Source organism: Grus americana, chromosome 9, assembly GCF_028858705.1.
Source record: "Grus americana isolate bGruAme1 chromosome 9, bGruAme1.mat, whole genome shotgun sequence".
NCBI lineage: Eukaryota > Metazoa > Chordata > Aves > Gruiformes > Gruidae > Grus > Grus americana.
Window position 1 is genome coordinate 19177316 of NC_072860.1, and position 27758 is coordinate 19205073.

Sequence of the window (27758 nt, forward strand, 5' to 3'; positions counted from 1 at the left end):
CCAGAGTCTGAGGATGTGTGCAGGAGGAGTGAGGCTGTAGAGAGATTAGCTGACTCAGAAAAGATGGTGCATGTGATTTTCATTAATAGTTTTTGGAAATTAGTAGTTTCTATAGTTAAAGATATTTCTATAAATGAGGTAGAGAAAAGGACAAGATGCTTTCAGTTTTGCAGCTGTAGGGCTGCTATCATACTTGCCTGAGTCTGAGGAAACAGTCATGTGTCTCCTTGTAGAATAATATTTGGCATAGAGGGATCTCACTCTATGCTGCTTATATGGGCAGATTTTCAGGGGGCTTGACAGCAATTTTGCAAGAGCAAAGCAGTACAGATTACATTGCCTAAGAATGGAAATGATGGTATTAAGTCATTAAATGATAAACCTTAGATGCTCTGGTGTTTCTTTAGCTGCCTTAGCATGCTGTTTTGTTATCACCAGCATTCAAAAATGCTATTAAGTTGTTAATTATCTTCAAATGCATGTTCCTGTGGGACAGCATGAGCTGTAAGCCCCAATAAACAGTTTACCAGACTAGTTGTTTCCATGCCTGTTCTTGCCAAAGTCCTTTGGCAAGAACAGACTCAAAGGACTTTGATTCTGTTGTAGGTGATTAATGAGAATGCACAAACTGTCCCCCAGAAAACAGATGGGGAAGCATGTGATTGGGAAATTCACACAAGACCTGAATGTAAAGCATGGTGCTTATTTGAGGGGGGACTTTGACTGTCTTGCAAGCACTGAGTATGTATGATAACCCTTGACTACAGTGTCAGTCTCTCTCTTACTAGCTAATGAGTTACACTTACTGTAGCAGGAGTAAATTTGAGGCCAGTTACCCAGATAAACTAATCCAGCTGTCCCTGAGCACCTGGGAGTGGCGCACAGTCCCCTTTGTACCTCCTTGTGTGCTGTAGCTGAACTCCTGAGAGCAGGTGCCTGTACCGTCACACACGAGCAATGGATGAAACCACAGCCTTTCCTCACACACAGCACAGCAAGTTGTCCTTACTGAATTTATTTCAGTCATGGAGCAGTGGAGAGACTGCAAAATCTACGTACAGCTTTAGGGACAGTACAGCCCATGTTACTACTTGCTGTAGGCTAGGTAATAAAACAGTAATTCCGTGTTTATCACGGAACTTGTTCATAAAACACTAAGCAGTGCCTATGCCCCATAGGAGAAGCACAGTGGTGCTCCAGTGAATGCAAGTGATAGTAACAAACCCTGCTTTACTGTAAATATGTTTGCAATAAAAAGTTTTACCTCTGCATACGCTGCCCTTAAAGCAAATATTGTTAAAAAGCAGCATCAAGCAATTTAAAATATTATGGAGTTTAAAGTGAAATCTTCATTACTTATTATCCAGGGGAATACTGTGTCATCTTATTGTTTCAATCACCTTGAAACCATGCAGACCTTAGATTGTTTATAGTTACAGTTTTCCTTTGTTCCTCTGCCTTTGTTCTCTCAGTAGGCAGCTGAATGCTTCCTCAGCAGTATGGTAATGACCTTCAAATGGCCAACTACTGAATTTAAGGGAGTTTCCCTTATAAAATATTTCCAGTTCCAGAGTAATTAGTGCAATAATAATTGACAGGTATTTGGGTTGTTTCTAATTGACTCCAGACTACTTAAATGTACTGACATGCAGCAGTCTCTGAATATGGGCCAGCCAATAACTCAATACTCTGGAGCATAACTGAAAACAGATTGCTTCCCATTTTCAATTAATTTCTGGGTCAAACGGGAAGGGGAAAGTTTGCTGTGTCAATCTGAATCAAATTCACCCTTGGAATACGTGCAGTTGGATTCCTGAATCTGCTGCCTCCTTTCTGAAACGTGTCATACTGATGAAGCCAAGATTAAGCTCATAAACCAACCTGAGTAATTTGCTGCTGGATGAAGGAGCATTGGCACTTGGGTGTTCTGTAAATGCATCATCTTTCACTTCAACTGTCCAGTGCTCCCCTTCCTGGATTGCCTGGACCTGTCTGAGTTTGCAAGTTGTGATCCAGACATCAAAGTCATAACTGATTTTCATGTTTTCTGCTGACTGCTTTCAGCCAGGATTTTCACATCAGTATCAACCCTTCCTTTCAGCTAGAAAGTGTTCTGTTTAATAAACAGGTCAAACAACTTTGTATTGCTGACTGCAGCTCTAAGCAAAAGATCTCATGGTTCCTAAAGTTATTTCCTTTGCTTCCATTCCTGTTAATAACACATCCAGTATATATAAAACTTGGGAATTAGCTTTGTAGAGCAATCCAGTGGGCTGAACTGAGGTTTAGATGGGTAACTGGACATTGACAGCATAGCTGGGGTATTCAGGAGTGCCTGGTAAGCATGTGGGGAAGGGTATGAAACAATGTCTTAGTTTAATCACAAATTTTGTGATCATGTCTTAATGCTGATTTTTAAAGGTATAAATAGGATATAGTTGGGAGAAGTTCTAAGAGATGATACTGTTCAGTGTGATAGGTACAATCACAGCATGTATCTTGACAAGATCACTGTAGGTGAGAATCTAAGGCTCAATAGAATCTTCAGGATGCATTAATATGGAAAAGAGTGAATTTGCTGATGTTTATAACCACTTTACTCAGTGATCCATGGGAAAAACCATACAAAGGCTGATTTGGAAATTTATCAAATAGTTGATGAAGGTTGGTATTCTGATTTTGAGAAAGCTAGAAGTCACCCTCCCTGCAGGTTAGATAGGTATGAACAACCTTGACCATAAGTACAACCACCTTATATTTGCTTTGTTTTTTCCCTTGGTTTCAAAATGTTAGTACACCACTTCTTGGGTGAAATAACAATACCTCTGAGAAAACAATTACTTCTTCATGGAAAGCTTTCTTGGGGACAGGGAAAAATGCAGGTGTTAAAAGTACTGCTCAAAATCAAAACAAATTGCCTGCTGTATCATCTGAAAGGGAGTGATGGAAGAATTAAATGGAGTCAACATTTGCATTTCAGCTCAGTTCTGGGACCTGTAAGAATTTTCTAATGGTCAGTTGTAGCTGCTGGTGGCTCTAGACTGTGCCATTAGAGTTTCTTCAATGCAATATGGACTCACTGGGAAGAATAATAGATGTGAAATGGATATGGCCAAGTCTTCATGTCAGTCCCCAGGGGATAAAAACAGGAATACTTGAGTTAGGGAGAAGCTGCTTTAATTAATTCTCTTCCCAGCTGCATGATAAAGCAGTTGAAGAGACAGGGTAGGAGAAATGTCAGCTGGTTATTATTGTCTATGACACAGATATGTTGTCTTTTTTAACTGCATATAATTTGGGTTGTTTCTATGCTGCCTTTTTTTTACTACATTAAAAGGAGTTAACAAGGGCATTTGAAAACTTGTTAATGTCTTCCCTCTTCAATGTCTGCATCTTTTCTTATCACATCCCTCAGCTTTTCCTACAGAAGAAAGTTATTTGTGACAACCAACATTAAACTTGGTGAAACCATCTTAAACAGAACATTCATGGATGCATTGGAAAACACCAGCTTTTCAAAAAATAAAAGTTCTTGTTCAATTAGAAAGTTTTCCCAGAATAAAACTGAAAAGGACCTAATAATCTCAGAATTGCAACAATTTTATTCTTTCTTGCCTGACCCAGATTCTTTCATTGTTTCATCTGGTATTCATATTCGGTTTTACCATAACATGCATGGCTGCTGTATCAATTCAGCAACTACGAAAGAGGAGAGCACTGTTTGCCCTGTAGTTATATAACATGCACTATGAACTCATTATCATTTAAAACAAAGATACAAACTGTAATGGAGAGAGGATTTTCTATTCAAGCCAAATGTATGATTCCCCTTCTCAGTTCATTCTAAACTCTTTCTCTGGATAGTAGTCTCAGGGTAAGCAGTTAAGTTGTTAAGGATGATTTTCTAGTAGCATTAAACAGCTCACAGTTAACTGTAGTTTACAGAGCCTGCCAGGCCCAACAAACCTGACACAGAGCACTCTGAAATCATTTCCACAGCTTCACTATCATTACATGGTCACAGTGACTTGTTGAACACCCATATGAACAAGTCTCAAAAGAGTAAATCATGTGATAAAACCTTACAGGCAACAATCCTTTATGATCCAACATTAGCAAAGCACTACCAGAACCAAAATTTCCCTTCTTTGGGAACCCACAAAAGGAACAGCACCTGAGCTGAACACCTATGCAAATGAAGATTACCCAAGTGTTGATACAGCTGGCTAACATTTACCTCAGCTACTCTAAAGGTGGTTGCCAGGGAGGAAACCAAACCAAAGTAGTCATTACAGCCTGGAGCTCTAGGTGCCAATTTGAGGCAGTGGAGTACAGAACAATGTGGCCCATCCCTTGTCCCAGCTGGTGCTTCACTACTCCAGCCACAATTCAGGTCTTGGTTACCACTGCTGCAACAGGATCTTTGTTTGTTGCCCTTATTAGGAAGTAGGATTTCAACTTTTAGCACACATTTTCTAATGTTACTTTCTTTTTGATTCTTCAGCTACCAACAGGAGGTCCACAGAAATCCCCTGCCCTCCAAAGTCCATTTCTGAAGTAGAGTTATCAAAAAAGAAAAACATTAAGAAGACTAAAGGTGGAATTAAGGTAGGAGTGCCTGTGTTCTGGGGACATGCCAAATTGTGAGAGAACTCAAAACCAATTTAAATATAGGTTTACATATTTATACTTGGAATTAAAAAGTGAACATTTACAAGTTAATTCTCTGCTAAATTGTTTGGGTTTTTTTTTTTTTTTTTTTTTACACTTCACATTGCAGTTTGAAAGTTACTCAGATGACAGTTAAAAAAAGTTACATTCATGGAAAAACAAGTTACATTAAAGTAGAAATCACTTTCAAAGGACAGAAGAAACATGGAGGGAACATCTAACAATAATACATTAAACTGCATCCAAAGTGCCCATCCTTTCTTATTGCATATGGACCGGTTTTTTTTTCTAAAACTATAATCTTATTCCAGCTCCTCTGAAGTTAAAGTGTATTATGTTCAGAGTTTTACAAAGTTACATTTTCCTCATGTAAATATTTTCTAAGGATAGTTTCTACACAAAGGAAGAAAAACTAGACATTTAATACTTAAAAATAAACTAACAAAAACAACAAGAAAAATTCCACTGTTACCAGTTGCTGCATGGGCAAGTAAGGTTCAGGGAAGTGTATTTTGCTTTTGTGTCTTTAAGATGAGACTTGTTGCATTATTGTTTCTGTAGCAAGATTCTGTTTAGGGCTCTTTGGATGCTTACCCTTTCCACCCTATTCCCAAGCCTTGCAGCATTTAAGAGCCCTGCCCTTACAGCAAACAGTCTTTTGCTTGAGCTGTAGAGCTATCAAGACAGCCCTTTGGCCCTCCTGGAGTATTTTAGGACTGGGAACAAAAGGCTCTAGAAATTTCATTCATCTGCAATTCTTTCAACTAAGATGAAGTGCAGCTGCATCCTGAAACTTTTCATTTGCTCAAGCTAACTGAAATAGCTACCTTCAGAGACTAGACTTTTTTCCTGTCAAATTTAAGTAATGCCTCATTTGCCTTATTTACAATGTTTGTGTTCAGACCAGGTATATACCTGTGAAAGAGACAGCACCACCGAAGTTGTACTTGGAATGGTCTGTGCACAAATGTTTTGTAACTTTGCCAATATCCCCTTTAGTTACAATTTTACCAAAAATAAGACAAAAATCAAAACATACATAGTGCTGTTCACTCACAACCTTTTAATAACATCATCCCTTTGCCATAATTCTCTCACATCTTCCCTGCATTAAGATCCATATTAACAACTCTTTAGGGCACCATATTATTAGAATGGTAAAAAATGCAATTTAAGGTATGTTTTGAAAAAGAAAATAAAAAAAAGAGGGCCCTGACTGTATTGATGGAAATACAACCACTATTCAGAAGAGAATATCAAAAGAAATTGGGTAGTGTGGGAAGAGAGGTATTCTCATCAGTAATGAATGTAATTAGTTGCATTCCCCACACATAGGTTAGGTATATGCAACAACATGGTAGAGGCTTTATAAAAAAATTCATTCTTAAAATCTACTTTCCAAGACTATAGTGCAAGTTATGCCCCCTCTCCTTCCTTCCTATTGTTGCTATAAAACTTGTATTTTATTTGTTCTGATAATAGTTCAGGTGCAAATAGTTTATTAATGGATTCTATCACCACCAACAACCAGCTAAATAATTTATCTATATAGTATATAAGACAGGCCACTGCTTTTCTCCCCAGAATCAGCCCTTAAAAATGAAAGTGCTCAGGAACTTACAGACTCTACTAGAGTTTAGATATTGGCTTGGATTAACTGCAAACTCAGTAGCTGAGTTGTTTTCCTGAATTTGAAGAGATTGCCTTTGAGTAAGCCCAAGTAGTCCTTGGAACTTTTAAAGCTGCAGGCAAAAGGGGGAAAAGCCTGCTTAAAACTTGCCTGGAGCACACTCAAAACAATTCAACTCTGCAAGAGTGGATAAGGAAGTAGGTTAATGCTTATCAAAATATTGTGTAAAAAGCTCTACTCCATTTCAACATGGGGATAGTCCTTGCACAAGGGTACTTGTATTTGAGAGTACGCACTGTTGTACGTAATACTGCTACTAGTACAAAGACACTTCTCAGGCACAAGACAAATTCCCTAGACTTCCCCATATGGCACTGTACAAAGAACTCAGAATGTTAAGTCTTTGGGTTGGCTTCAGGCCAGAAACAAAAAAGTATGAGAGTCTAAGGAACAGACTGTTATGCCTATAATTATCTACGTAAGGAGATAATTTACCTTCTGTAGTGGCAGAACATGAAGACTTTACCTGGAGTCAAGAATACCTCCCATGCCACTACTAGCCAAGGAAGTAGAAAAATAGGAGATATTCTTGATTTACAACCTGAACAGCTAGAATTCTATTATTTTAACTTCTCCAGTGACTTACTAGACTAAGTTGGATCTGGGTTTTATTCTTTTAATAAGTTAAAGTTCTCCAAATAAAAGCATCAGCAATTAAGTATTTCCACTTTTAATGTGTCCTTTTTATTCAGATTGAAGTGATGCATGAAGCTAGCCAAGGAGGATCTAGCAGAGTCCTGGTGATGAGTGAAAGTGATGAGAACTTGTCAACAAGGAGGAGGTAAGGCTGCACACACCAGCCAGTATCATTTTTTTCTGTTCTCAGAATGCAGATAATTCATTTTTAGTACATTCTCTACAACTTATTTGAAGTTTAAGGTTAATAAATTATATCTAATCAAGTCACTGAAATGCTTATAGCCTATTAGCTGGAAAAAGTAAGATTATTTTTTATTTTGGGTTGGGGGGTGGTTTCTTTTGCATTAGAACCAATAACTACATCACATGAGAAAGTAAGTCATTAGAATAAGCCTGGTATGTGTTTACAAAAAACAGTATTAAAGATCATCTGCCTGTGTTCAGGAAATTCATATTTGACTATATGCCTCTGAGAAGCTTCTGATTTTTCAAATGCAAGCAATAATCTTTTCTCCCGTTCTGCAAAGTCTGGAGAAAGATTATTAATGACATATTCTAAAACACAAAATACTTAATTTAACAAAAAATACCAAGCAAACCCAATTTAATTTAGTTGAACTGCACTGTTTCTAGGCCAAAGGGAGCAATTATAAAAACAAGACCACCACAAAAACCCAACATACACCACCCTGCACCAAACCCACAAACCAACCCCCCAATCCTCACTGACTTCATTTCCGTCGTTCTTCAGTAGGACTTAAACAATTTATACTTGTGTTATACCTGTCATGCAGATATACACTGAAGTTACTTGATGCAAAAGTATATTTCTGAAAATGCTAGCTTGATACATTATGCTAGACAAATTGGTAACATACAAAAATGCAACTTATTAATATCTCAATTTAATTATACTCAATGAAAATACTGTCACTGTTCTCACCATCAGCTGTTCTCACCATCAGCTAGTTTTCAAAAGGTGCAAAGTGTGATCTGAAATAGAACTTGCTTAGATACACATCTCTTGGGGGAATAATCACCTAAAGAGAATATAAGAGTTAATATTAACAAGTTAAGCTTCTAATATTTGGCAGTTTAACACAACTGTAGACTTAGAAGCTTGGTAAACGAATTTCTGAACTGTCCCCTTTCTTGGGAACACTGATTTTGCCTGTTGTTCTACAAGGTTCAAGGTAGAATAGAAAGGAAGGAGGGGAAGTGGGGGAGGCAGCCTGGCACTCAGAACAGCATTTAAAAGCATCAGAGCTGAGCCTGTCAGTCACAAAGAAAGCAACAAGAGTATTTACCACTTTTGTTGTGGTTTTTTTTTTTTTTAAAAGAAATAAGTCTGTTTATTCAAAACAATTTTTACAAAACAATTGTCTTTTTGTGGTACAGAGCAAAGTTTAAGAATAAATATTGAATACTTTGTATAAAAATTAGTAATACCAAAGGGAAACTGATGCAAACCAAACAAACAGGTAAAAATAATTTTAGCATTAAATATGCTGTGCAACAATGTCGAACTCTTATTCAGGAGTGACCATTCAGGCTGATACAGTTTTATTTGCAGAAGTAAAAGCTGACAGCCCTGCATTGGAGCACCAAGACTATTGTTAAAAAAGGTTCCAGGTAAAGGTGTACAAATCTTAAGTCAGTGTTTAGAAACAGAAAATAAGAAGCTTTCTAGCTTCTCCATTTTTTGAATGGAGTGCTTTCATGCTTTCCTTTTTATTCAACAAGCAACTTCTTTTCACTGCAGCAAAAGAAAATGCATACTACAACCATCAAGGCCCTTTTAAGAAACAATCCAAAAAAACTCAAGCCAGCTGTAAAACAATTTCAATGGTCAAAAGTGACTTTCAGATAATGGCAAACTACATTTAAGCGGTGTTTTAGATGTTAGCTAGGTCATTACCCTACAGAAGTTTAAGCTACTTAAAACTTACTTTATCTTTGCTTGTATGAGTAAAAAAAAATAAATCCCAACAGTTACACTGGGAAAATTGTCATCTTAATAGTACATTCTGGTTGCATACTGCATATGAAGACCCTCTTCCCCTACAGTGAACAGGGCGGCTTGTTCTAGAAGTGCAGTTTTGCTGTGCAGTTTGTTGATTTAAATGGCTCACAAGAGGTCAGAGATGTGATGAAGCAGCTTTCCTTCAGTACAGAATGCTACTTTCTCTATACATGCATTTATTTCTCTATAAGCCAACAGGTTATATAGATCTAGAGTTGTCTCATGTTTTGGTTTTTTTCTTTTAAAACACACATGCTTAGTACTGTAACCAATCTGTTTAGGCAAGAACAGCAACAGGGTTTTCTGAAGTATAGCTGTTACATTCTTCTTCAATTATTCAGACACTGATAAGTGATTTATTTGTGGGCTCTTTATACACCCAACATTTGGGTCCAGTTACGATTCTTATTCTTTTCATTCTGGAAAACCAATTATAGAAAGTTACATATTTCACTTAATTCCAGTAGCTACCTGCCATCCATCTGAAATGGCAGCTTAGAGAACAGTCAGCAAGCTCACTCCTGGATTCTATCTACACTGACATATACCATTAGCCATTCAAACCATGAAAACCTGCAGCACAGCTCCAAGAGCAGTAGCAAGTAAACAAAGTTTACTACTTGCAGCTTAAAACTTCCAAGTCCTGTATAGCTGTTCTACAGTAAAGTCAGAAGACACAAATGAAGTACCTCCTTGTTCCACACAGAAGGAAAAAGCTAGTCTTGAGACAGAAAGCAAGTAGTCTTACTCCTGTAATTAGCACATCACCAACAGATGCTTGATAATTTGTAAGTATTGTTATTGCTCAGCTGATAACTTGAATGAATCAAGTTTTTCAGAAGTAGTTTTCTGACACCATCTCCACCAGAAATTGTTCCAGCATCAAATCAGTTCACAAGCACTATCTGACTGTACCTTGTGTGGGCTGTGTGTCCACTCCAGGAAGAGCTACCACAGGTTTGGCAATTGGCAGCTAAAATATCAGTCCTGAAAGTCTGTGAAAACACCATTAGTGAACTGTAACAAGAAAAGACTGCAGATGTCCTAGAACTTTGGTTCTCTGTGATATTTATATTGCACCACAGTACAACTCAATGGCTGGAGTTTGAGCATCACTTAGTTCTATCCTGATTTGCAATGCACAGGTGTTTTGTTCCTCCTGCAGGTGATGTTAACATTGACATATATTCAAGATACAGGGGTTTGTGGACAAAAACTACCCTGAAATTTTAAAGACTTGTGCTTAGGTCTTCAGGGGAAATATTTTAGTGATTTTCTGTACCACGTTTCTGTGGATCACCATCTCCCTGTCCCTTCACTGTGAAGTCAAACTTTGTGCAGAAAATATCCTCCCTCTTTGTTAGTACAAGCATGACATTTTGCTTTTTAAAGTTTTTCACAGCTTCAAATTAGCTATAATTAACACTCTCAGGGACTTTTGCTTGCTTTTCACTTTTAGAACTATGAATATTGGAAAGCAGAAGCATTGTTAAAAGAAAACTCATTTAGCATATTTGCTTATTAAAGACTAGACTGTTTAAATATACTGCTTCAATTTTCAGAAGGCAGAGAAAGATTAGCAAAACCAGTTCCACGAGTAATATTTGATTTTTATCCTTTCAAGTTCAGTCCTGATCTAAAGGGAGCTCCTTTATTACTTAAAACAACCAAGTCAGAGGGCACTCAAACACTGTTTTCCTATTACAAAGATTTAGGGAGCTTTGAGAAAAAGCTCACAACAGGTCTTCACTTCTATAGCACTCACTGTTTGTCAATTGTGCAGGTCCAGACTCACTTTCTATGAAGCACTGAGAAATTATGAATATTTGTAACCAACTTACATTGCCTTAAACTACTGCGGTAGTCTCATTCATCAAGTCAGAAGTTCTATTTTCCTCATGTTTTGAAAGGTCTACCCCATTATGATATAGTAGATTTTTTTTTTTAAAAATCATGGTCCTTGGCTCACACAGCTTTTTAAAAAAGCTTAAGACTTCCTGACAAGTTCAAAGTAACAGACATTTTCACCAAGCATTGAGTCTAGAAGTCAAGTCCATTATAGTTCATTTAATCCAGACTTGCATCCCTTGAGGAACATAAATAAACCAGGCTACATATAAAAAGTTGCAGTACAATAGGAGAGCCATTCCAATGAGAGTTTCTGTACAGAATTTGTGAACATCTTTCCTTCCCCCCACGCCCAACTATTCACATTTAAGTTTTACCTCTTTCCATGTTTACATGTATTTTGAATAAACAGCTAAAAAGTTGTTGCTCTGTTTTGGCTCAGTGGATCTTCAACGCAGATATATTCAAGTATTAAGAAAATGCAGCTGAACAAGGATATGTGTCCTCATAGTATAATTTACAGAGAAGCACAATATTGACTAGTCTGCAGTATATTCTACCCCAAATCCCCAAAGAATACTTTTTAACTTTGGGATCTGTAGCCTGCTTCCAGAGCTGGTGAAGATCATCTACATGTCCATGAGATGTCATCATTTTGTTATAAATGCAGGGATGATATGGAGCCTTTCCTTCCCCAGAAAAAAATACATGATAGTGTGGTACAATTCCCATTTTATTGGCACAGAGACCCATGAAAACATCATCTATATAAAGACTTGTATTGAGAGTCAATGAAGCCTCATAGACTTTAGCTGCTACATCGTTTGATATTACATATGCAGCTCCTGCTGTGTAGTCAGGATAAGAGGGCCACTGGTACATTTCATACGGAACATAGTATTTGCTACTCTTGTCTCTTACGGGAGGGGACCCGCGATGGACACGACCAATCCAGAGATCTTGAACACCCATTTGTGCTAGACTTTGGAGATAAGCAACAAGATTTGGCATATGGATAAATATATCATCATCTGCAGACATAATGAACCTGGCATGAGGACAGTAGGCATTCACCCAGCTAAACTGCAAAAGTAATTTAAGAGTAAGATTGTGAAAAGTATCCAAGAAGTCTTGCTGAATCAAATCATTGTATTTCTGGTCTTCCAGCTGAAGTTCTCTTTGCAGCTGTGATTGCTGCAGATGATCTGTTGGTTGTCCTAAAGCAAAGAGAGTTTTAATGTTGGCATTAAGGTGAGAATGAACATACTTCTCGTTACCCCAAGTTTGTCTAATTGCATCCCTCCGATGACGGTTTTCAGGAGAAGTCTTCACGAACAACAGGAGAAGAACATCCTGCTGCCAACATTTTTCTCTGTGGTTGATCAAGTATTGATAGCTTGATACTCTGTCCAAGTTATCCCTGTTGATAGACAGGCTGTCATTCACAAAATGGTAGCTATTTATGAGGTATCTGTATGAATAGGACTTCATATGGCTCACAATGTGATTATCAAACGGTCCCCAAAAAATCATGAGACACAGTATGAAGCAAGTGGCAAATATCTGCAAAAAATGGCATTTTCTGACTCTTCTGGGACTAACAAACATTCTGATGCAGTTTATAATCCTTATTATTGTTCAGGATCTGTGTTTTGACAGTGCCTGTGTTTTAGTTCAAGAGCACACTGTCACCCTTTCAAGATAAGTGTCCATTGTAAGGCATGTTTTCTTTCATTCAGTATCCTTGTAAAGCCAGCTTTGTTCACAGATTTCACAAGTCATCTTTCTCAAAAAAGATTTTTCTTTGATTGAAAGAATGCAGACAGTTTTGAAAGACGAGACACGCAGATGAGTATTTTCCCTTTGGGGCATTTTGAAGTGAACACTATAGTTCTAACTGGATCTTCTCACGTGTTTCTTTCCTTCATGAAGATGAATACCTACCAATTGTAAGGGAGGGAGAAGAGAAAAGTTTCAGTGAGCTGTCATTAACACAGCTGGTTTTAGGTCTGGTCATGGAAGTGAGTTGACTACTCAGACACTCCCCACCACCACCCACCTACACCCCCCACCCCCCCAAAAAAAACCCCAACCCACCAGCAACTTAGAGAACATCAGGGGCCCAGAACAAGCTTGCAGGAGGCTAGTGAAGGAGAAGGGGAACCTGACACAGAGGCTTCAGTTCTGACACAAGCAGCTTTCTTAGAAAAACCCACTGCTGTTAACCAACAGATGACAGTATTCTTGAGTAAATTCTTTTAAGCTAAGAGGCAAGCCACACTCTACAAATGACCAAGTTTACAAGTTGTCTTTGGGCAGCCTAGACCCGTAACCATCCCAGACACGGGGGCTCTGGGCCACCTCAGCCCCCTGACAGGCCAGGCCTCCCTCACAGCCACCACAGGTCCCTGCACTGCCACCTCCCCTCAACCGGGCTCTGTGCAAGAACAGCCCAGAGCTGACTGGAAAGCAGGCGAGGCAGCCCTCGCTCCAGTCTGGCCCAAGGCCCTGGGGTGCAGGTTAGGCAGGGCCCCCATGCCTCAGCACAGTCCCCCAGCTCCTCACAGGGCCATGGTCTCAGCCCTGAGGGAAGGCACCACCTCCCTGTGGTGTACTGGTCCTTACTCCCCAGCCCTGGTGGCAGTGATGGCCTCACCCAGCACCTTCCCCATCCAGCACTTTCCCCAGCCACGCTGCTCTCCTGTCTTGACCACACAGGCAGGCTCATTGGAGGGAAGCAGCTATCTGACTGCCACAGCCAGCCTGAGGTTGGCTGAAAAGTACCATTAGCACAACCGTGCTCCAGCAGCACCCATTATCAAACATCCGATGTATCAGCCTAGGACCTCTACTTTTTAGCCAACAGTGCAGAGAGAGATTGTTTGTAACCCAAGCTACAGTTTAGAGGCAGGTTGTGCAGCAAGCCACAGGCAGGACCACAGACAGACTCCTCAGTCAGGCACCCCTGTCACAGATACACCTATTAAGACCAGACAGCTAACACCGCAGTACTACCAGCTCTGCTACCAACTAGGAGTTTAGTGAAGAAAAGTACAGCCTTCTCATCCTGCAGTTTGTAAAATTCAGGTTTTTTAGCCAGAGTTGTCTCTTCTACCTAATAAGCAAGAACAGCCTGAAGTAGCAGCTATTTGGTTCATCCCGTAAAAACCCAAGAATAGGATGAGCTCTCTGTCAAGCAAGAAGTGTAGGACTAGCACCAGGAGGAATGGGACCCCACAAGCTAAGCACTTCTTGCACAAAAACACAACCCCTGAAGCAAGAGAACACAGGCTATCACTATTACATTAGAAGTTATGTGCAACACCAATGTTTTGAGATTGTTTTACCCATGCAAGGTCTTGCAACTAGATAGCATGATGAGAACACAAGAGACTATATGGAGATAAGAAAGTTTGGAGCAATTTTGTGGTGTAGTTATCTGCTGCAGGAAGAGGACTGGCTGCTCAAAATGGAAACCGTGCATTGGTGCAGTTCAGGCTTGCAGATTGTAGTGCATAACAGAAAAGCTGTATAGGCAGTTTGGTGAATAAAACTCAGCGCTTTTTATAGTATCAGTTTAAACCCTCTTTATTTTGGAAACATGAAGTTAAACAATGCACCTCAGTTATAAACTCAGCAACTTTACAATAGAACACTATTGCAAAGCTTACTCAGTTCAGATGAAGCACAGAGGTGCAGACAAGCTGGAGTGTTATAGAAATCCAGACATTTGATAGCTCCTTTTGGAGGAATGGGTCTGAAGATACCCACTACTTCCTGAGAGTGAGGATAAGTTCTGGTTTTTCTCTCTAACCTAGGCACTTATTTATGCTCTTTTCCAAAAATCTGTATTGTGCATGAAGCTGGCCAGTTAGCACAAATGCTGCAGCATCACCTCCCCCAATTAAATTTACCATGTCAGAAAAAAAAGCACCCACAACAAAAAACCCCAGAGGCTCAGCCTAGGTGGTCAGATTGCCCACTGCCATCACAATAGCTTAAAAGCAGCTCACTTTTCTGAAAGTAAAGGGAACACAAGGCAATCTAGTTAACCACTTGAAGAACAGTTCACCTTGGTAAAAATACAGGAATTCTAGTCACCAAATACAACTTTTTTTAGATTACACTTGGATAACATGTTTTGGCAACAGTCTGCAATTGCTCATGTCATCTTGTAAAAGGAGACAACAGTCAACACCACAAATACAAAGTGACAGAGGTCACTGAAGACTAGCAGTGAAGCTAACCTACATGACAGTTATTGCCGCTAGGGAAGAATAAAAGCCCCCAGAAAAAGAAAGAAAACCCCAGAAAACCACCACAAAATTCACCATGGAAACAGCTTTAAATATGAGCAGATATAGCAGGGGACAAGAGATGCACATAGACTAAGTTTTCTTCTCCCAAGCACCCCCTTCCTTGAAGTTCAGGGATGCTGGAAAGAAAACTTAAGCTTTTCCTTGAAGAAAAAAAGCCATAAAAATCAAGTGACTAAAAGCTGGAACAGTCTGTTCTGTTATTTCCTTGATCTAGTTCAGGGGAATTAGATCAGCCTTTAGTAGACAGAAGTTGTTCAGAACCCTCCTCAGAAATATACCTCTTGGGTAAAGCTTAAAAATGCAATTATAAAGAGCAATACTGATGAAATTTAAGGAGGCCTATACCTACCCCCCCCTCCCCTCCAAAAAAGCCTGGAGACTTGAAGGTGCCAATCCACAAGCAAAGTCTCTTTCATTTTCAGAACTTTTTATAGCCCATTTGCAACAGCCATCCTTTGGGATTAGTCATGCCCTCCTTTCCTTAACAGGAGAAGGGGTTGTGTCACCACAGAAGCTATTTACTGCCAACCGATTCTCATAATTCTGAGAAGGTAGATGACAACACACCAGTATGTTCTCCCTAGCAAGAGGAAATATGGAACAGAGATAAAACCATGCTTGACAGTTATTTTTCTGACCATAATTAAGGTGTTTTGCCTCTTGGTGTGCATTTTCTTACTTGTGGCTTAGAAGCTTTTAGATCCACTCTGAGATTGGAGGCACTGGGAGAACCAAGCACCCATACACAGTTCCTGTAGCTGCCACCTTTTCCAGTAGATTTAAGATTCATAATTGCATGTGGTCTTCCCCCAGTTGCAAGTACTGCAAGCTGTTTTCACCCTGCAGCAATCCTACCTTTCCTAAATGGGTTTGTTATTTATCCTTTCAGTATTACCACAAGCATGACTGTCATTTGAATGTAGCAACTGTTTATAGTTCTGTATTTTACATTCAGTATATATTCTGGGATGAAAGTGGAGCTAGCATAGTTTGTTATGCAAACTTGACAGTTTGTAGAGTGACTACTGTGGAAAAGCAGATCCTTAGGAAGCTACTTTAAAATGTCCACAGAAGTCAATATTTGAAAAAAGTCAGTATAAAGTTAATTTCAGGATAGAACAGTTTTGGGAAGTCCACTGAGGAGACACAGACAAGAGAAATCCTAAAGAAACACAAAAGACAGATCTCATGGGAAGAGCCATGAAAAGACACTCCAACATGGAGATTTTTTTCCAACTACCACCACCCTGATAAAAACCTAAATCCAAGAGAGACCAACTAAGACTGCCCAGAGAGAACAACCCACAGCTCCCAGCTAAAAATTTTGTCATGTTGGTACAATACACAGGCTAGGCTTTAATTAGTCTGTAATAGAGCTGATATACCACATTCCTCCATAACATATTTTAGGACAAAGATCATAATCTATAGTTATTTTCCACTCCTTCTGTCTAGGACAGAAGATAAGTTTATATCACAAGTGGCTTTCCCAGGCAATGCAGGATACTCCAGGAGACACTCTTAAATAGAACCATTTTTTTTTACTATCAGCTTGTAGCAACTGTCCCTTTCACATCTCAACAACTCTTGGATAAAGAAAGTTCAGAAGATCTACAGAAAGAACACCTCAAAAAAACATTACCTAGTTTCAAACAGAAGTAATCTGAAGAGCTGCTGATCTCTATGTCCATGTCTTGTCCTTGGCTGTGCTGAAAAGTCACTTAGTTTAAGGGTGCAGTTCCATGTGATGGTTGAGCTCAACCAAGAGCTTACTGCTGCCAGTTGAATACAGCCTTATATCCACTCTTCCCTTGACCCTGCCCTCTCATCCTCACCACATGGACCTTCCACAGCTTGCAACAGCTCTGGAGCTTATATAGTTGCTCAACAGGCCAAATTCAGTTCCTCCCAACCTCTTCCCCTCAAAAAGCAACCTTCTGATACTGCCTTCAGTGTTTCAGTAAGCGTCTAGGTAAGGTCAAGTTGTATCCAGAGCCTAACCCAAGTGCACAAGGAGACTCAGGTGCTTCCTTTGTAGAACCGGATGTAACATACTGTTTCTAAATCTTTCAGTCTTTCCAATTCTAAGGCTACCACTTGGCTCTGAAAACTTGAAGCCCTAGGACAGGCTTTTGGTCTAAAGTCAGGATAGTCCTGTCACATGAGCTATTCCAGATCAGCTTGTTTGATAGTGGAGTGGGATGTCCAGGTTAGAAGGCACATTGCAGAAATGCTCCATCCTGCTGGAAAACTTCAGATGTCACATGGACCTCAGCTGCAACACCATTTTTACAGCACCAAAGGAACATGGCCAGCCAGAGGCGACGGAAGCAGACACACTGCAATTACAGCTGCAGGGATGAAGATTAGCACTGCCTAGATATAAATTCAGACAGATTTGTAAGCTAGTGTAATAAGACAATACCAAAAAAAGTGGGTTGGATTTTCTTGAAGCTTTCACAGTCTGTTTAGAAAGGAGCTGCAGGGTTCAAAGAACACATAGAATCATAGAATGGTTTGGGTTGTAAGGGACCTCAAAGATCATCTAGTTCCCAGCCCCCTGCCATGGGCAGGGACACCCTCCACTAGACCAGGTTGCCCAAAGCCCCATCCAACCTGGCCTTGAACACTTCCAGGGATGGGGCATCCACAACCTCCCTGGACAACCTGTTCCAGTGCCTCACCACTCTCACAGTAAAGAATTTCTTTGTAACATCTAATCTAAATTGACCCTCCATCAGCTTAAACCCATTACCCCTTGTCCTATCACCACACTCCCTGATAAACAGTCCCTCACCATCTTTCCTGTAGGCCCCTTCAGGTACTGGAAGGCCACAATTAGATGTCCCCAGAGACTTCTTTTCTCCAGGCTGAACAATCCCAACTCTTTCAGCCTGTCCTCATAGGACGCGTGGCCCAGCCAATGTTTTGGCACGTTTGAGAGTTTTGTTTGCTAAGCAGAATTTAAAACTTTTTTTGCAATGTTTGATTTCTGGGCAATTTAAACAGTTATAACTCTTATGAAATTGAACTCTTCCATCTCCAGCAGCACCGATTTATGTAAAGACCAAAGGAAATCTAGTCAAGTTAGCACATCAAATACGCCATCAAAACACAAAATCACATGTTTATCAACATTTTCCCATCTGACTGACCAATTTAATATAACAAAGTATGTCCCTAAGTTAATAAGATCAAAGACTGAATGGGCATTGAATGGACATTGCTGCTTACAGCTTTAGCTACAAGATTACGTAACCCAGGTTCCTCTTACCATTTTGTGACTGCTGACACGTCTTCACAAGTCATGCTGTTATCTCTACCCTGGCCTATATCCTCTTTCTTCACTTCCCAATAAGAAATAGCTTTGAAACTAATCTTCAAATTCCTCTTACGTATGAGCTGTATCACAAAAGAGAACTGAACAGAAACACTGAGCAAGTTATACACCTGACACTTCGGGATTTCCTGCCACAGTGACAGAAGGTCACTTTATGGAAAAAAGATGGAGTAAGGTACTTGGGTCAGCCCGCCTTCCTATGTAGTTCGCAAGCACCAAGATGGAAAGAAGGGACAAGCACACAGCCTGCAAAGAAAATAATTTTAAGTAATGTCAAAACTTCTACTGTTACACCTTGTTCTGTACCAAACTGGCCAATTTGGACAGGTATCCTGTAGGAAGATATGGTCACGATGACAGTGGGATTAACAAAAAAACCAGTCTACTGTTATAAAGATATATGAAAAATTTAGACTTATGTCATATATGTTGCATCAATAAGGAACATTAATGCAGGGATAACTGACAGTAGTTTTGCAGACAATGGGTTAAATGTTCTTGAAACAAAACTTTCAATCTCATACACAGGCTTTGCCTACAAGTTCTTCAGTTTGCCTGCAACTTGCAGTCAGGGTACAGCTCCCAGGGATGGAAGTATCAGCATTCTTTGATGCTTTTTTGTGCATGCACTGAGGACTTTGCAGATTGAACAGACACTTGATTTTCAGAAGGTCAACATCCAACACCTTCCGAAACATGAACTCCTTAAATGATTCTGAAGTTGCTTAGTCAAGAGCAATCCCCTTATTTTCAAAGATGGGCACTGAAATGCAGTGCTTCCTCCAAGGGAGCTTTGTATCAGAAATAACTACAGCAGCACATATCAAAATGAGACATTGAAAGCTGTGACCCCTTCCTACTTCTTACTGACGTCACTTACAAGTTCTGGGGCAATCTCTGAAGTGTTCATTGGCAGTGAGATTCAAAGGATATCAAAGCATGAGATGGCAACTGAAGTAAAGCATTTCAACTCCTTCAGGGCTAGAAGCAGAAACACATTGTAAGTGCTTAACACTGTCAGGAAATAGCTAACTGCCAATAGAGATTTAGTTTCTACAGAGGTTTTGCCCTTGCTGTAACTGTTGGGTGGAAAGGAAAAGAGTGATTTCTTCAGTTTCCCCTAAAATGGAGGGGCAAGCTTCCCAGCTGCTACAAGCAAATCTAAATGGAGACATCTGCCAGAACAGAGAGAAGACTTCCCTTCTTAAGTTGCTTTCATCAGGATCAGTTCCCTGAAACAGCTACCGTGCAGACAGCAGGTAAAGAGCAGAATCACATCTTTCAAGCACCAGTCTACATTTAGACTGCACTTTTCAGTTATTTTAACCTGCTGTATCTACTGCACTCTTCCCCATACAAGCTAGAAGGGAGAACCACATTTTCCAGAATGAAAGCCTCCAAATGTAAGTAATTTAGTTCAAGAGATTTTGCACAAAACACACAAGCACCAACATGAAATTCTTTGCTTCACATGCAGCAGATTGGGTGAAGAGAGCCCATTCTTTGTACTGACAGTAAGAATAATATGCAGAAGTTTCAGAGTCTGGCAGTGACATGATTGAGGCCCTATGCCCTCATCTTCTGAGAAGAGGGACTAAGTTAAGTACTTCACTTCCACACAGGCAAGTCAGAGCTCTAAGACACAGCTACAAAAGCCATAGTGATACCTATTCTACAACCCATCACATCTGTTTTGGCAGATGCCAGTAATGAGCTCTAATGCTATACTCAACAGCAGTCTGCATTTATGTAAGTTCACTTTTACAGTGCAAGACTGGTACACGCTTCTTTCAACTCCCATGTACCAAGGCAAAAATATGCAGCAAAGGGGGAGAGGACATCAACTGCAGCTGTTAACATTACCCCATCAGATGCAGAGGGCAGAGCTTAAAGTATCAAAACCATCTGCACAGCACTGAAGTCTTTCTGCTTCAGAGTGAGACTTCAGTCAGTACTTTTACAACCTCTAGAAAGCTCCCCCGACAGTTTTATGGTAGATCACTTCTGTTCATATTTGGAACCTTACCTGGAAGCTTCTGTATGAGTGGTGTAAAGAATTTTCTAGTGACTACATATCACTTCATCTCAGAATATTATAAATACACCTTGCCTGCAAAAGTGGGCAAGGACCACAACAGGCATTAGAAAAGGGGCTAGCTCGCCACTGCTTTCTACCCCACATTTGTGGATTCACCTCTTTACAAAAGTGTGCTTCAGACAACCCATTACACATGGCAAGCTTTGAACTGAAGGCTGGCTGAAACAAAAAGTTGAAGAAAACTGTTTACCCCATACTAGAGAAAGCAATTGTGAAGTACTGAGCAGTTAAGGATCCAGTCCAAAATTCAACACTGGAAGACAAGAGAATGCAAATTCTCTTACTTACATTAATGCTGAATCCCTGCTTCAGAGCACATTAAAATTGAAGAGCTACAACATCACAGTCCCACCTAATCAGTAAATCTTTCTGCTGCCTGCTTTAACTAAGCCCATTCAAAAATTTATTCGCAGCTAGATCTAGAGATGTTATTTCCTACCTATTTCCCCACAAATCTAAGCGATTTCTGTTGCAGTCTAGAGGCCATACCTGAAGATCAAGCTGAACATCTGAAGCAGACTTTTTCCATTCTAGCTGCCAAACTGAAAGAGGAAGTCAAATTTAAGACTGATACAACTAATTGCAAGAAAACAAATTTAAGCTGCCTTTCTACAGCACCTCACTTTCATTTTTTTTGAAAGCATTCTTACTAGGCAAAAAAAGTTTCAGTTAGAAAGTATATGAAGGACTCATTTAAACTGAAGGCTAACACTGTTGTACCATGGCCATTTCTAAACCATGCTAGACTTTGCTATCCTCATTCCATGTTTTAAGTTTTTCATTCCAGAGTAAATATTCTCTCATCTGCTCTCCAGCCTATCCCTCCCTCTTCCTCAGACACCACTCTAGCATACAATCCCAATTCAGTATCTAACTCCAGATGGATCTCCCATATTGCAGCAAGAGTTTACAGTCAAAATTTGGATGTTACATGCGTCAGTAGCACGTGGGCACTAAGGCAGGAAGACAGACAAATCAGAAGTTCTAATTTATAAATTAGAATGCAGGGGGGGGTTGTGCCAAAGCATTGTGTTTTTCTTTCTTTCAGATCAGTGATGATAAAACATGTTGGAATTTAAAGAGTCAAATACTGGTTAACTTACAGGGTATAGGAACTGGTGGGGTTTTTTAGTGTTCTATTACACTAATTCTCTCCTTTCCAGATTTAACTCATGAGTCCACATAGACTATCATCCCATCTAGACTTCCCAAATCAGTTCTGCTGCATAAACCTGCCTCTCTTTCTCAAGCATGGCTCATTAATCTTAGCCAAGTATCATGCTGACTTACCATCCAGACACCATTTATACTCTATACACAACTTAGCATGACAGCAGCCCTAGATCACCCCTTCATCAAAGCTTTTACTCCCATGATTATGTTCCCAATCTACACACAGAGCCCTGGGAGACAAGTCTGCAGGTTTACTTGTCTACCTGCAAACCACATACACAAGAGTTCAAGGAAGCTGGGCTGCAGCAGAACACTAGTGCTGGTTCCCATCTTAACAGTACCTGGTCAGTAAGAACCAACATCGCTTTCGTTAGAAACTCTTGCAGTTAGACAACCCAAGTCATGCAGTCAGGAATGTAGCCTGTTGTTCAGTTCCTCAGACGTTACAGGAATCAAGGAGCAGATCAGGTCCCAATCCTATGCATAAGGATATTAAACAGTACAGACAAATTTTCTCTGTTGCCAGGGGAAGTATTCAGGTCTTCAGTTTCAAGGCCATGCTTTCCCTTCCACATAACACAGCCAGCAAGCACAAGGTCTAACACTAGATTGAATCCACCATGCACAGAGATGTACCTCAAGCAAAGCATATACCTATATACAAAGGCCTCCTAGTAATTTAAAGCAGTCCTTTTAAAGCAACTACAGGATCAGCCTAGAACAGAAGCAGCTCTATGGAGAAAAACAATACTTTATCATCTCTAAGAAAGCATTTGTATATATAATTAAGAGATGAGCTTTCTGCTAAGTGAAAAATCATAAGGACAAGAACCTCTTTAAGATGACCACATAACAGCTCATCACCCCTATGTTTGTAGGGGAGCTGCCATTGCCACAATACTTCAAAGCCCTCCTCTTGAGATCACCAAGAACAAACATTGCTTAAGCTACTTTAGCTTTCCTTACACCCACAGATCTCCAAGTGCTTAAGAACAGATAGTCACTGCACACACTGTTCCCTTGGCCCTTAACAGAATCCTTGTTCATTCTCACCCCCTCCCGTTCACTGATGTGCATAGCTGCAAGCAACTCTTAAGCTGAAAGAGAAATGTATTCTACTCGAGGTTGAGAGAATAAGAGAGCTATTAACGACCCTGGCTGCTTCTTGGATAATCTCATCAAGTGGGTTGTCTTTATTGATAGGAAATTAGTCTGACTCAAGCAAGCAGCCTATCTGACCACATGTTCACTTCGTGTTTGGCATTTGTACTTCAGTTATTTTCTTGAGATACTAATTCCCAATGGGGGTAGTTCAGCACTAATTTGCTAAAACTGTTTCAACACATGCAAATGCAGTGTAAGAGTGAAGTCTATATATATACACACACACTATATATACACATTTTCCACAGAAGCATGAAGCACTAGTCATTCAAGATATACCAACAGAAGTTAAAGAACTTATATTTTTAATGAATTTAAAGTTACATAAACAGCAGCTTGAATTCAATTAAAGAGTCACTCTAACTTTAGGCTAATCACTACCTAGAAAGAGCAAACACGTCAGACTGTCCACTTCTAAATCCTAACTTCCAGACTTTGATTCTGAAAGCATTCACAGTCTCCACTGGCATAAGCAAGCCCCAAATACTTTTAAAACTGAAACTGAACACACATGCTAGAAGCATTGTGTTAAGAGGTAGACCTAGTTTAAGTCAAGTCAAACTCCCATCACACAGATACCATCCAAACCTGTCAGGTTTGTGCTCTCCAGTCCACTGGCTATCTACATCAAAAGACACCACTTCATGGGGAGTGATTGTCAGTTTGGGGAGAGGGTTAAAGAAAACAGCAAAGAGTTTTGCTAAAGCTAAGTGTCCTGGAAGAGCTGGGCACCAAAAAGGACAAAAGAGGAGCTTGTTTTCTACATTTGCAACAGCTGCGACAGAAGTCACCACTGTTAGCACTTCTGGATCCATATGGCTAGCTAACTCTTCCCTTTAGTTCAGCAGTGAAATGTTAAGCTAAGGTCTATTTCATTTGTTTTGTAAGACTACACAAGTTTCTAGGCTTCAATGTAGTTTTCATATTTTAAACTATTTGAGACGGTCAAATATTTCACATCAAAAGCTGTTGGCTCTATGTAAATTTAAAAACAGATTCAACATAGAAGGCTCCTACATACATGTTGGCTGTCTCCATGTTTGTTTCAAGCAAGTTAGAAAGACACAAACATCTCCGATTTTATGATAAAGTGGATCAAGAACCACCTCAGCATGCACAAAGGAGCTGCAGATTGGCTGGAATAATAGCAGTGCAATGTTTTGTTTAAGCCTGTCTGCAAGCTGGGTGGGATGAATTCCATTAATCCTCTCCTACTTCTGTGGGAACCACGGAGAATTTTGGCCTTTTATACAGCCTTCTCTGCAATGCAGCAAGGCCAGGGATTGAACAGGAGATACTGCTGCTCTTTGTTGTTATAAAACATGGGGAACGGGCACAGCACAGGTTGATGGCAGAAAAGCAAAGAGAACCAAAAGCCCCCACAAGCACTTCTGAGAACCATGACAGTACGGTGAGCTGGAGCAACTTGAGAGCAGCATCCTGCAGTTTCTACCTTACCGCAGCTGTAGTACCCCCACCAAGAGCTGCTCACTGGCCATAACAAGCCACAGAACAGAGGACTAAAAGAATTGTCAGGCTTAGCTTCAAGAGTCAAATCAGATAAGTTAAACAAAGGAGCTGCAAAACACTCCCAACATGTTTAATAAGCAGTGAGATTTCTCTAAGACTTCAGTCTTTGTAAATTAAATGAAGGAACTTGTGCATTTGCATTTAACCTGAAGTACTTGTCTCTGGTTAGGAGAAATGGATAGTAGGTCACACTATTTAACACCATCAAGAGCCAGTAAAAATAATATTTTGATGTATATACAAATGTGTCTGTTGTATATATACCCACACTTCTATGTAAGACTAACATAAGCCCAAGAACCTAACTGAACTACATACAGCACCAGCATACACACAGCACCAGATTAAGAACTGCTGTGAGGACAGTTTAAAGAAACAGAGTCAAGTAGAAACTACAAATGGAATTCAGTGGGAGACAGACCACAAATACCAGTCTGTGGACTCCAGAAGGAAGCTACAGAGATGGGAGTAGAAGCAAAACCAAAGACATCCATTAAAGAAGCCTGATCATTCTAGAAAGTTGAGCTTTGAGAACAATGCAATAGAAAGTCAGTACTTGTAATTACCACAGGACTTCATTCAGGTCTTTGCAGAGCAGCCAGAACATCAGAAATACCCTAAGTATGGTACCTTTGCCACCCCTATTACTCACTATAAGGGTTTCCTATTAAATGTGGTGAATAAATATTTTATTGAAAAGTCAGGAAAGTTACAAGGAAGAGTTGTGAAAGCAATTTGTCTAGTCTTAACAATAAAGACATGGATTACACCCCCCAGTATACGGTGCAAAGTGAAAGACTAATCTTCCTTTAGTTAACCAAGTCAAGTAGAAGAAAATCCAACCACCTTCTGTTTCATATTCCATGGAAAAACACAACTAATTGAGGGCAGGGGGCCTGCAGTGGTGTACGATGAGTAGCAGTTTAAAGAACAAGAAAAGCTGTAAGTTTCCTGCCCTAAGACAAAAGGCCAGTTTAAAAATCAATCAGTACAAGTCTCTTCAGGTCCTAGCAGAAGCGAAACTGCAAGAAACAAAAGTCGCAGGATACAGCAGAAGAAACATGAGCAGAAAGTGACTTAGTGGTCCAACAGTAAGTTCAATTTGAAGCAACTTTCCTCAGCTCTAAATGCAGAGGACTAGCTAAAATCTCTTCCTCTGCCAATACATCCCAAAGCACCTCCAACAATATGATCTGTGTTGACAAAAGGAGTTCTTTATTTCAAAGTTGCTGCACCTGAGTTGGTGAGGTTGAGTTGCTGCACCTGAAAGGTGGCAGTGTATCTTCAGAGGATGGCAGCATTCCTGGGAGTTCTGAGTGACCAAACACTTTTTATTCAAGGTTAAAACTACATCCAGCAATCTGGAGACTGTACCAGACAGTCAAGCTTGACCTCGCAAAGCTGATTTGCAGTAAACTTGCTCTGTGCTACAAGGCAGGAACTCTTAGAGCTTGTGGTCTTAGCAATATGTGGACATATGTTCCTCTTCAACAGTCCTTCAAACAAAGTTGCTTTTGCTTACAACAACATTCCCTTCTTTTGAGGTCATCTGTCCACAGGTTGTTTAAGCAGTCCTGGGATGTTAGATTTTGAGTTACTGGGCATGTAGCAGCAGCAGCATCTCTGAGCCACAAGTTGGTCTTAAGTTGAAGATCAGACTATGCAACCACCCAAGCAACAGGTAAACTTCAAGATCTGTACAGGTTCATTCTAAAAAGTTGCAATTCCAAAGCAAAGGAGTTCTTTCATCATCCTATTTCCATACATTGTGGTGGTTTTTCCATTGACTATAGAATTTAAGCGTCATCTTTCAAAGATCCTTTCATAGTACTCCCCCCCCTTTGCTGCCAAGGGCAAATGTCCTACTCATAAAACTTATGAAAGAGGGGAAACCTCTCAAGCATCCACGACATTTCAGTCTTTGAAGACTCAGGAATGTACAGACCTTAGTTCAGGATCTGGACCACAATTTTCCATATGTGAAATAGATCCCAAATACACGATGTCTCCTGTATGGAAAATCCTGCTGTCACTTCCAGCCAACCTGACAGAAGCGGACCATGCTGCTGTCTGCTGGAATTTAAAGATTAGTTATTACTAAGGTCTGCCGAGATGTGCATATCCTAGGAAGCTGAGGAAGATACTTTACTAAACTGCAAGTACCATATGAAAGGAAGAGCTAGTAGTGCAATGCTAATCCATCACTTTCTGGTTCCTTCCACCACTTTCTGCCAGTTCCAAGGCCCAGCAGACCTACTGCAGTAACAGCAAAACCACAGCAACTTTTCCCAACAACAACACCCCCTCAGTCCTTCTGTACTTTTAGTAAGTGACATCTTCAAGTTAAAGGATTACCTAAACAATTCTTCAGGCACAGACCAATAACCATGGTAGATGGGGCAATACTTAGTACACCCTAGATGCCATAACACTGTAGGTGTAGAATAACACCGAACTCATAAGCCAGTGGCATTTCAAATTATCAATGACTTGCAGTGTTTTCCACATGCTTCGTCCTAATCTATAGGTAAATTACCATTCCTAGCTTCAGTACTCACTACTCCAGTTTGATGAGATATCAGAGAGACTGTCCCAACTACTGTTTTGGGTAGCACGAGCAACCAATTTGCTTCTCAATAATTTAGGCTCTTGGAGAAAGCAGAAAGTGATACCATTTTGATTCAGTTAATGGAAGAGAACTAGGAAGCAGGTACTGCTATTACATTTGCAAGCAGAAAAAACCCTCTGAAACCTTACCAGTGAAAAAGCTCGCATTTTCACCGAGATACTACATTTCTGTATATAACAGATCATGGGCTTCTACAAAACTAGTTCTGTGTAGAACTAGGACCTCTCATAATACCAGAGCTACAACTGCTCTGTGTGATGGTTCAGCCTTCTGGAATACTCCTAGAATATTCCATGGCTGCTGTTCTCAACAGTGATTCAATGTCTCTCACCCTGCTTAAAGAGAAAAAAAAAGCTAGCATTTATCCTCTCTTGGAAGACAACTATTCTCCCTTTTTTAATATAATCTATCCCTTCACTAACCCTATCTTTCTCCCTTTCCAACAGCTAGGGGACAAGCAAGAATTGGGGAGAAGTGAGAACAAACAGCATCATATAAAATAGATTTCAACACTACTGCTAAGAGATCCTCATGCATAATCTTGGCAGTCACTAGACGAGGATGCTGCAGCACAAGCAGCACATATGAGTTCTCCACTGCTTTGTGTGGCCAGAACAGAATTATTGGCGCTTTT

General features: G+C 40.0%; 2 protein-coding genes across 19 annotated transcripts in view; one reads left to right on the top strand and one right to left on the bottom strand.

The window, feature by feature from the left end:
- The window catches only part of MCF2L2 (MCF.2 cell line derived transforming sequence-like 2), a 178992-nt gene that overhangs the window by 80353 nt on the left and 70881 nt on the right, over nt 1-27758 (top strand). For all 14 annotated transcript variants that reach the window (XR_008578250.1, XM_054835054.1, XM_054835048.1 and 11 more), the window contains 2 exons: nt 4505-4608; nt 7054-7142. Coding sequence is in view for 13 of the 14 variants with exons in the window: in XM_054835054.1 (XP_054691029.1) it covers nt 4505-4608; nt 7054-7142 (193 nt within the window). In the remaining variant the exon portion in view is untranslated. The remainder of the gene's footprint in view (nt 1-4504; nt 4609-7053; nt 7143-27758) is intronic.
- The window catches only part of B3GNT5 (UDP-GlcNAc:betaGal beta-1,3-N-acetylglucosaminyltransferase 5), a 43778-nt gene that overhangs the window by 14103 nt on the left and 1917 nt on the right, over nt 1-27758 (bottom strand). For 2 of the 5 annotated variants that reach the window (XM_054835073.1, XM_054835075.1), the window contains exon 2: nt 11079-12811. In XM_054835073.1, the coding sequence (XP_054691048.1) occupies nt 11343-12479 (1137 nt within the window). In that variant the 5' untranslated portion in view covers nt 12480-12811 and the 3' untranslated portion in view covers nt 11079-11342. Of the gene's footprint in view, nt 1-7943; nt 10019-11078; nt 12812-16832; nt 17861-22142; nt 22452-27758 lie in introns of those variants that run through there. The other 3 variants (XR_008578252.1, XM_054835074.1, XM_054835076.1) reach the window with 3 other exon arrangements.